The sequence below is a fragment of the Saccopteryx leptura genome, chromosome 2, assembly GCF_036850995.1.
Source record: "Saccopteryx leptura isolate mSacLep1 chromosome 2, mSacLep1_pri_phased_curated, whole genome shotgun sequence".
NCBI classification, from domain to species: domain Eukaryota; kingdom Metazoa; phylum Chordata; class Mammalia; order Chiroptera; family Emballonuridae; genus Saccopteryx; species Saccopteryx leptura.
The window spans coordinates 350402666-350412907 of record NC_089504.1 but is presented as its reverse complement, the minus strand read 5'-3'; the positions used below and the strand labels follow the sequence as shown (position 1 = coordinate 350412907).

The following is a 10242-nucleotide window of genomic DNA, read 5'->3' as shown; positions in this document are numbered from 1 at the left end:
CCTCATCACCCCTCCTTGGAATGGGAGCAGCAAGAAGAGAGATGGGAGAGAAGGAAAAATAGAAACAGAAATACTTTGGGGTCAGTGAGTTTTTCTTTTCCACCATCATTGTTTAAACATTACTCACCTGCTGGAACAGGGCTCCCAGGTAAAGGGGCACCCTAATCCCTTGAAAACCAGCTACTTTGTGGACTGGGTTTAAAGGGCCTTTGCAGAGGCCCGAAGCCCATCCCCGCACCTGTCTCAGGCCCTGTCTCTTAGCCTCTAAGTGTAGTTTCCTCTTCGTACCACCACTCCCCCTCCACTGCATCCCAGGTCAGATGAGCCCCAGTAAGGAAAGGGTTAGCTCCCCTCCCACCCCTCTACAGCTAGTGTTGGGCAACACCTGCAGGACACTTTTCTGAAGAAGAGGCTTCGGTGGCCCTGAGGACAGAAAGCTGAGAGGAGATTTGCCACCATGACAATGGAAAGAGTTGAGATTAGACACCAGGCAGAACTAGAAAGCACCAGATCAGGGGAGGAGAGAGAGCGGGTGTATCATCACCTCCTTGATAGCAGGAAGTCAGTGTCCGCATTCTCCGGCTGTTCCCCTCTCTATCCACATCCCATACAAGTTCTGGGGTTAGTCCTTGATCTCTAAGGCCCCGTCTACACAGGCCTCAGCTACCCGGATAACATTCCATTGACTCTGGATACAATCCCAGAGACAAGTTCAGGCATCCAAGCTCAAGTGAGGTTTGGAGCTGAGTAATCAGCTGCTAGGGCTATGCAGACATTTTGTCGGGAACAACCAGCTCCCCACCCCCACTGTGCACAGAGGATTTGGGGTGGGGGAGGGGCAGTCTGTCCCTCGGTGTCTTCCCAGCCCCCGCCCACCACCACATTCACGCTCTTCCCACCTGCAAGTAATTTGGCCAATGGGAGGGCAGTTAAGATTGCAGTGTGGAATCCCTCTAGATCTGCGTGTGTTTGGTGGGGAGGGGCTACCTCCTTTCCCCCAGACCCCGGGTGCCCTTTTCCTCTTCACAGCAACAAATTACTTGTAATTATCTCACATTGAAAACCTTCAGGAGCTGCTCCCAAAATTGCTTTAATTGAATTAATTGAATCTCATTTTGTTGGGGGAGAGAGGGGGGCATGTCCTAAAATAGCATACGAGGAGAGGGCAGAGAAGCCGGGAGTCAGCTTTCCTGCAGCTGAGACCCTTGTGAGGGAGAGAATGTGCCCTGGACTCTCTGTCTCCATATTCCAGTCTCAACTGCTTGTCCATGCCCCATGCCTTTAAGACCTTGCCTGTGTCCTGCTCTCAAATGGTGGCGACCAGGGACGTGTGGAGTTCTCCCGTCCCCAGCCCCGTTCCTCTTCCCTGCCCTCAGGAGGCAGACGGGCCAGAGGGGAGAGGTGACTGGATGGCAGTGGCACTGTGAGCTCACCCTCCTCACCCTCGCTATGACCCCTCTTCCCTGTTAATCATGCAGTCGCTATAAATGCCGTTTATTAAGTGCTTACTGTGTTCCAGGCACCATGTCAAGCATGTTACAAGCACTATCTCATTCCATGATCGCAGCCACACTGCAGAGCAGGTCCTATGAGTATCCCCACCTTACGGGGAGAAAAACAAGGCTCAGAGAGAGGTGAAGTCATTTGCCAAAGTCACACAGTAGTCTGGGACTCTTTGGAGGCCAAAAGCCTCCTTTTGTCATCATTTGGGTCTTGTCCTCCTTCCCTTATTGACCCGATTTCCCCAGAAGGGTGTCTTCGCTGGAAGAAACCGCACGTTCCCCCTCTGCAATTGGGATGGTTTGAGGGGAGAGGGATGGGGCTCGTCCTCCACTGCGGTTCCAGTCCCATCACCACCCAGGAGCTCCGGGGTAACTGAACCAGCTGCCAAGATGAAAAGGGTTCCCATTTCCCCTGGAAACCTGGAAAGGGCTGGTGGATGAAGGTAGGGAAGGAGGAGATGCCATCAGCCCAGCCAGCCTCTGGCTGGGAGAGCAATTATACTCCTGCTACTTAACTTTACAACCTGGGCTGTTGTTTTAACGATGCGACTCGTGTTGGGTTGTCCAATTAATCTCGCCTTTGGAGGCTTTCCGAGATGGGGCGGTAGATCTTATCGTGGGTCTGCGGAAAGAGGAGGAGTGTACAACCTGCAGTGGGAGGGAAGAGCTGCCCGAGGGCCCGGCCGAGGGCCGATGGCCTCAGAGAAGACCCAGAGGTGGGATCTGGGCCAGGGGCCCCTGTGAGCCAGTGGAGAGAGGGGAGCCAGGGTGGGAGAGGCATTGGTGGTGAGGAAGCCGAGGTTTCTCCTCGCGGCACCCTCATTCTTTACTGCTCCTGGATCTTGGCCGTCCTATTTGCTATCCTCGGGAGAACCCTCCATGTGTGTTTTGGGAAGTGGAGGTGGCCACTGACCCAGAGCCAGGCCAAGGAGGGACTGATTGCAGGCCTTCCCCCAAGATAGGGGCTTCCACTGAATCTCACACCGCCCTACTCTACACACAACTCCAGTGGGGGCCCTTTTCTTGTCAGTGGGATTGACTCAGAGTGCCTGCGTGGTCTTCCCAAACAGGGAGGGCTCGAGTGCCTGGGAACAAGTGTAGGCAGTAAAAGGAAAGCTGGATTTGGGAGCATTTTTTTTCCTGGACTTGGAGGCCCCTCCCCCAAGCCCTCCAATGAAGCTGGGCTAGATTCCCCAAATTATTGGCTGCCCTGTCCTCAGCCCCCTGTGGCTGGGTGGGGTGTGTGTGTGTGTGTGTTAGTGGTGGTGGTGGTGGTGGGATGGGCCATGAGTCTACCAAGGGTCCAGGCCTGGTTGGAGCCCCTTGACTATGCCCACACTGCCGTCTCTACTTCCCTGAGTCTGGCTCACACCAGTGGCCGGCCATTTCTCTGGCTCCCCTGTCAGCCTACAGGGTCTCTAGGTCACTTTGGTATCCATTAGCCCACAGGGTCTGCCCAGGTCACCTTGGCATCTGGGGATCTAACAGAGCAGCGGCTCTACCACTGTTGGTTGAGTGGAGAAGTCCAGTTTCTCCTGGGGTTTTCTTCTCTTCCGCCCCCTCCCCCTAGGTGAGCTGGAGCCTTCTCACTCTCAAGGAGCACACTTCTCTCAGGGGGACACTAGATTGGCTGGGGGAGGCACGTCCTCTCCCAGGGCGAGCAGGGGCTCTTCCTGGGCTCAAGGTGGGGCACAGGGGTCTGTGTAGTGCCTGGCTCCTTCTAGAACTAGGCCAGGAGAGACTTGGCTGGTGAGGGCCATTCAGACTTTGATCATTCCCAGCATTAGCAGCTTTCAGTTTCACACTGGGGCGTTATGGAAATATGGAGGTTAGTAGAACATTCCAGAGCTAGAACCTCAGAGCTAGTTAAGTGGTAGATACCAAACTGGGATCCAGTACCTCTAGTTCAGGGCTGGAAGAAGCAGATGGGACAGAAGGGAAGATGGGCAGCCAGCCCCAGAAGTCAGGAAACAAACACACCTCAACGTCAGGGCCCAGGTTTTTGTACAAACTTTAATCTCTGGAAGCTCACAGATGGTAAGAGCTTGGGGATGCTGCTAGTCAGATTGGTCATAACTGTATTTCATTTAGACAGAAACAGCTGTGAGGAGCTGTACTGTTGGGCTCATACCACCTATTTGGGGTGTCTACTTCCAGAGAGCCTATTTGTCTTATTCTGCCCAAAGTGTGACCCACTGTGTTCCCAAGAGTATGTGCATGTGGGATTGTTAGGAATTGGGGGGGGGGCTTTTAATAAATACCCATTGATTTATAAGAATAATTGGATCCATCATCTACTCAAAATGGTAGACACGGGGAAAAGAGGGCTTTTTAAGGAAGAGAACAGAAGTTAGCCATAGGCCTACCAACTCTACATCATCAGCAGTCCTCTCCCTCACAGGGGGCTGTATAGGTGTGTCAGTTCTGAGGTGATGGGCTGACCTCCAGGAAAATTTGATGGGTGGGACCTGATGGTGGTCAACTTGAAGAGTTGACATCCACTTCACTTTTGCTCTTGCTTGCAAATGGATTGGGCATGGCCCAGGCACACAAAGGGGGAAAAAAATCAGTGTTTCTTGCTGGTTTTGACCCCAGGCTGCAGTGGAACTGAGGTCCTTGTAAGAAGGGGTGGCAAGACCAGGGGTCCTGGAAGCAGTCTGAACTCCAGGCAATGACTCTCTCCAGAGCCTTTGACCAGCTGATCGGAAGGATGTTCAGTCCAGGGTGGGGGGCAGTAGCTAAGACTGAAGTTCTTTATTGGGGTATGGGACAAGGGGAACAAGACTTTGTCCTATCATTTTTTTCCTCTAGCTCCTTGTTATCATGAGAAAATCCATCTGGAGCTGGTTTCCTACCAGCCCAGAAGGGGCGCAGGTGGGCTGGGTCCTAGGCTTTGTAGGAGGGCTGGGGGCTTGACCCACCCTTCCCAGGGCTCACATCATCTGAGGTGGAGCCAGAACATCTGGGGAGTGATGCTGATACCAGGCTCCAAAGCTGTTGCCATAGCCCCCCGTGGGCAGGGCCCCTGCCTTGGGTAGATCCCAGAGGGATGGCAGGGGCGGGGAACAAGGAGACAGGGAGGGGGGCCTACCAAGGAAGTCCCCTTCCTGCCCCCCAGAGTTCTGCTTCAGGAGCTTCTTGTATTTGGAACGTTTGTTCTGAAACCAGATCTTTACCTTCAGGGAGAAAAGGGGGGGAAATGGAAGATCAGGCGGAGCATGTGTGGCAGGATGTGACCAAAATAAAGGAACCCAGCAGTAGGGAGTCTTCCTGGGAGAGGAGCAGAAGTTGGAAACGCCTGCTCCAGTCCTCCATAGCCCTGGAAGCAGGACGTTCCTGCTTCTGAGCTCTCCCAGTCTGGGTACCCTTCTCTACCGAAACCTACCCCCAACACTTTTTAATACATTTCCCCAACATACTGAGGGCCATCTATGAACACACCCTGGAGAGTTGTGACAACAGAGCTATGGGATTCTTTTGTCATTCCCACCTGAGGGGTGAGTTCCCAGAGAACACACTTAGGAATGGTTAGCTTGCAAGAAGGATGAGACTGGCCCCACCTGGGTCTGGGTAAGGCCGAGCTGCGCAGCCAGCTGGGCCCTTTCGGGCAGCGCCAGGTACTGCGTGTGCTGGAAACGCTGGTTTAGGTGCTGCAGCTGCAGGCTCGAGTAGATGGTCCTCGGCTTGCGCAGTTTCTTGGTTGGGGCCTGAGGGAGCCGCTCCATGGGCTCCCGGGAGAGCGGCGGCTTCTCCGAACCTGGGGGGGCGGCACAGGGTGGAGGGAGGGATGGAGCCGGTGCCCAGTTTTATAGGCTCATTTGCATCTCATTTGCATGCTGGCCTGGGATTAGCAAAAAAGGCTGGTCTTTCTCCACCGTCCGCTCTACGCTCCTTGCAAACCTCGTGTCCGCCGTGCTCCGGAGGGGACGAGACGCAGTTCTTGCCCTCAGGGAGCTCCCACTCTTATAGGCCCTGTGACCTTGGGCAGAACCGCCTAGGGCCGGAGCGAGGCGAGGGGAGGGGAGGGACCCGCGGCAGGGAGGTCAAAGTTCAGCTGGGTGCGGTGGCGCCAGCTTGGGGTGGGGTGGGGCGGGCGGGGTGGGGCAGAAAAAGCTCCGTCAAGGGCTGGGCCGAGACCTGGAGAGGACGAGGGAAGGGCATTTTAGGCGGAGGGAACTCACAAGTAATGCTTAGGGGCACGTTACAGCGACTGCGTGGCAGCCTCCCCGCCGCCGGGAGGGGGGTGGGTCGGCGGAGCTCCGCGGAGCGGGCCTGGAACTTCACTCGGGATGAGCCGCGCGCTCGTGGTCGGGCTGCCTCGCCTGCCTTACTGTAAGGGGCCGCGCGGCTCCGGAGGCACACGCTGCAGGAGAAGCGGCCATCGCTCCCCTTCCCCGGGGCCGGCTGACTAGGGGAGGAGACTCTCAGGGACCCTGAAGCCTCCCGGCCGCGCTCATAGAGGGGTGTCTCGGTGGGTAGGAAAGGTGACCCGGGGTCGGAAAGCGCGCAGCCAGCGCCCGGTTGTACAATACAAACCCTCCGGGCCGCTCCTGGGTCGCGCTGCGGTGTCCCCGCGGGAGAGCTGGTCACCTCTTGCCCCTGGGCTCGACCTCCCAAAGAATCTCGGCCGTGGAACAACCCGGCCCTAGAACGCGGGGGGCGATGGGTTCTCCACTTCCGATCCCGGCGGCCCCAACCCGCGCCACTCTATGGGGACACGGAGACCGTTCCATGCAGATGGTAGGGTTGGAGTGGACCCAGTGGCAGAAATGTCCCCGGGCTTAGGGGAACGTTGGCTGCCTTCCATGCAGCTCTGCCGGCGTCCCAGCCGAGAGGGCACTTGGCCCCGGTGCCCAGAGAGCCGGGGTCCGCCGTGGTCCCACCCCTTCGTTCCCCCTCGTCCTGTCTAGCTCACCCTACGTGTGAGGTTCACCGCCAGGCCGGCCGCAGTGGCCAGTTGCCTGCACCTCCCCCGCATCCCTCGCCCCTGGCCTGGGGCGCTGCGGGCTTCTCAGATCCACCCTCCTCGACCCCCGCCTCGGCCAATTCCCAGAAAAACCGTTGGGTTTCCGCTCCCGCCCGCGCCTGTCCAGCCTTCCCTGCTCCAACCCTACTGCTCCAAGCCCCTGGCCGGCGGCCGAGCGACCACCCGCACCTCTGGGGCTGGGTGGACCTGTCGTTTCGGAGGGTGATGCAGAAAGAGCCTGGGAGGCAGGCAGCCGGGGGGCTCACAGCCCTGAATACCCTAACTGTCCCAGCAGACCCCAGCCCAGGTCCTTCGCTGACAGCTGCCTTTCTGCACACGAGCTACAGCAAGTCACGGCAGGATCCGCCCTGGTGGCGACTCTGACGCCCCAGGGCCTCCCTGAAGGCATCGCCTGACTCTCCAGCTCCACGAGGTGATGGCCGGCCGCTCACGTGAAAACCAAACGTCCCCCTGAGGTGAGGGTGGACACAGGGGGGCCAAAAGAAGGACTCCCCCCAAGCCCATTCTCACACCCTGATCTTTCGAAGCTAAATCCACAAGTTTTAGTAGAAAAATACAATCTAGTCTAAAAACAACTGTTTTCGTTGCATCCGAGGACACTCCATAAACAAAAGGAACTCTCCACTCTCATTCCTAGACCAAGCAAAGGAAAGGCAGGGAGTGCGGTGTTCAGAGCTGGAAACACCATCTCCATGTCCAACGGTTATCTTAAGGACTGGGTTATCTTAGTCCCAGCCCCTCCACACACACACACACACTCACACACTCACACGTCAGCATATACTGCAGGAAAATACCCACGGGGTTGTTTGTAGAAACTAGATCATCTTTAGCCATTTTCCTCAACTGCTCCCCCTCTGATGACAGACTCAGCAGCCTGGAGGAGGCAGTCCCCATTCTGGCACAGAAGATAGTTAACTTTTGGGGACTCAGGGAAAGTTCCCTAAAGTCCTCCTCCTTTCTGGCCTGTGTGGTGAAAGCCAATATGCAAGGAAGGGCCCAGAGGCTGGAGAACAGTGAGTCTTTTGCCCATGCACACCCTTTCTTTGGGCCTCAGTGAGCTCATCTGTACATCACAAAGGTTGAGCGCCCAAAATCTTTAGGGTCACTCCTGGCTCTGACATTGATGAGTTCCTGTATCTCAGTGAAGTGACAGAAGATGGGAAGATGTCTTGGTCCTGGGTTGACTCCAATGAAGTCGCCTAAAGGTTGTGCAACCTTGGAGGAAACTGCCAAAGATAACTGTGGGGGCAATTAGGTGGGGGCAGGGAGTGCAAGGGACCTGAGGTCTAAGCTGGGAGCCAGTGCAGGTGGTGTATGTATGTATAGTGTTGCATGGATTCTGCTCATTCAAGGACCAGGACCAGCAGGACAGGCTAGTTCTTTGGCTTCTTTAAGATGACCTCCAGTGAGCACTTTCTCAGGAGTTCAAAGTTGCTCCAGGCAATGGAAACTGGGATCTAACCGATCCCCAAAGGCAAGGAGAGAAGATGACAAGGGTGGCCTGCTCCTTTGGCTGGAAGGCTGAGGTTTACCATGGGAGACTGCCTGACCCACCTGTGGCTATTCTTAAAACAATGGGTGATGGAATCCTAGTCCAAGAATCTCTCGGGCCAGCCTCCCGTCTCATTCAGGCAGTTTGGGCAAGGGTCCAAGGAGAGAAGGGAAGGAGCCCCAAGTAAGCCCCCACTTCTGTGCCCCTCCAGCTGGCCTGATGTCTACTTTGCAGGCTTTGCTTTGAGCACTGTTTTCTGAAAAAACAAATGCAGCAGAGAGGGGCGACATGGGGAAGGGGCGTGCACGATGGAGAGAATCCTGGGGAAGGGGCTAGACACCCACACCCACATCTGGATTCTTTCAGTGTTCCGTTACAGGTTAAACGTAGGTGCACACAAACCCACTGCTCCAGGGGGTGGGGTAGGGAGCCCCGCTGCCCGGCTTCGTACAACTGAAAATCGAAACCAGGTCGGTCTTGAAAAGAGACTAGATCAACTCGCCCCCGCCCCTCCCCCTGGCCCCCCTCCGGCTCCCGCCCCATCCTTTTGCCCTCCCCCCACCCCCAGATCCCGTGGAAGCTGAGTGAGGTCTGAATCCTGCCAGCTGCGCCCAACCAGGTGAGGGCGAAGTTTAGGGGCGCACAGGAGCGAGACCCCGGAGGCGGGAAGAGCCGCGGCGGCGCACTTACCTTCCTCCCGCTCCTGCTGAGAGAGCGCCGAGGGCTGCTGGCCAGGCAGGTAGGCGTCTGCCGGCGTCACGGGCCCGGTGTAGGGACAAGGCAGGAGGTGGCTGTATGGCCCAGAGAAGGGCAAGTCGGAGGCGGCTGAGGTGGCGGCGGACAGACCTAGCTGGTAGGCAGCCGCTACGGGTGGGATGGGGGCAACGTCCGGGAAGACGGCTTTGGAGGCGTGCGGGCCGGGGAGGGGGCAGGGCAAGGAGGACATTGCGGCCAGGGCCCGGACCGAGAGGCCTAGGCCATGGCTCAGCGTGCAGTCCGCTCTCTCTGCCAACTCTCTCTTTTCCGAGCCTCGGGCTTTGAGGCCGAATGAACCCCCCAGCTGTGCTCCCCCACACTTAAGATCCCGGGGAAAGTGTCTCTCTGCACCGCTTCCAGCGCCCAGCGCGCGCCTGAGAAACTGTTCCGGAGGGGTACCCCATGGCTTTCCCCCTCCCCCCTAAATCCATGGGCCCCCCCCCTCTTCTCGTTCTCGGGTTCGGTTCCCGGGACCCGACGGGGGCCCCGCCCACTTAGACGCCCCGGATTGGCCGCCGCGCACAGTGACCTCACGGAGGCCCGGAGCCCGGGCCCACCCCCCGGGCAGCCCACTGTAGGGAAACTCAGAACCGGAGCTGTGAGGGGCAGTGCGCACGGTCTGGGCTTCCCGGGCACGCTCAGCCGTCTCGGGGTTCTCCGTGAGAAAGGGGCCCGGGTTACAGAGCGGTTAGGGCGGCCTGGGGACTCCTCGGTCAGGAACACAGGAATGGAGGGTCTTGGTCGGGCTGCGATGCCCACAGGGCAGGAGAAGCGGCTAGCTCGGCGGCGGAGCGCTGCCTCCGCGGGGGCGCAGGGGGAGACGGCAGCACTCCTTCCCACCCTTGGGCTCTGGCCCCGGTTCCGATCACCACGTCCCGGACCTGCAGGGGAGTAGCGACCAGCCCGCCCGCAGCTTATTCAACGCGGCGGAATGCGTCGCTGCGGAGCGCGGGCAGTTTGTTGGTAAACAGACGCCGGGTCGGGGGAGGAACCGCCTGGCGCCCCGCCCGCCTGGCTCGCACGCGGCGCGCACGCCCCCGCGGAGCGCCCTCGGCCCGGCACGCAGCGACAACCGCGACTGCGCCTCGCCGCCTCTCCCCCTCGCCCGGCCCGTCCCGGCTTCCGCTTCCGGCAGTGGCCCCTTCTGGTTGCGACACCGCGGCTCCTGCTGGCCCCCGAGGCCGCAGGAGGGATCCGCAGTCTGGGCTTCGGCCCCTGGGACGCCCCGCCTTTCCCCTGGCGCCGCGTCAGGCTGAAGCCGTGCACAAACTGGGACAAAATCCGGGAGTGGGAGGCTAGTCTGGTTCGATGGCTCCTCGGTGGGCGTAGGAAATACAGCAGGCCTGGCTCGGTGGCCACCTTTTCAGTCGGTGTGCAAGACCTATCTCTAAACATTAGTGCCCAAGACCTCGGTGGACAGGTGTCCACCTGTGCGAGCATCTATGACCACACGGACACAACTTTACAAAGATTCCATCCCAATACAAGTACACTCACATACA

The 10242-nt window shown here is 58.2% G+C and overlaps 1 protein-coding gene across 1 annotated transcript; it reads right to left on the bottom strand.

The window, feature by feature from the left end:
- Positions 1–4316: 4316 nt before the first annotated feature.
- DLX4 (distal-less homeobox 4) lies at positions 4317–9581 on the bottom strand. Its single transcript, XM_066366419.1, has 3 exons — positions 8675–9581; positions 5063–5259; positions 4317–4678 (listed from the first exon to the last, which is right to left on the bottom strand). Exons 1-3 carry the CDS (start codon positions 8928–8930, stop codon positions 4436–4438), a joined length of 696 nt encoding a protein of 231 aa, XP_066222516.1. The 5' UTR covers positions 8931–9581; the 3' UTR covers positions 4317–4435.
- Positions 9582–10242: the final 661 nt, after the last annotated feature.

Bases quoted from the DNA above. Each gene is read 5' to 3' on its own strand.
- DLX4 (XM_066366419.1), bottom strand. From the start codon at position 8,930: ATGTCCTCCTTGCCCTGCCCCCTCCCCGGCCCGCACGCCTCCAAAGCC. The intron at 5,260-8,674 runs GTAAGTGCGCCG...CCGCCCCCCCAG, and splicing joins TCAGCAGGAGCGGGAGGAAG to GTTCGGAGAAGCCGCCGCTC. The intron at 4,679-5,062 runs GTGGGGCCAGTC...TTCTCCCTGAAG, and splicing joins TCGGCCTTACCCAGACCCAG to GTAAAGATCTGGTTTCAGAA.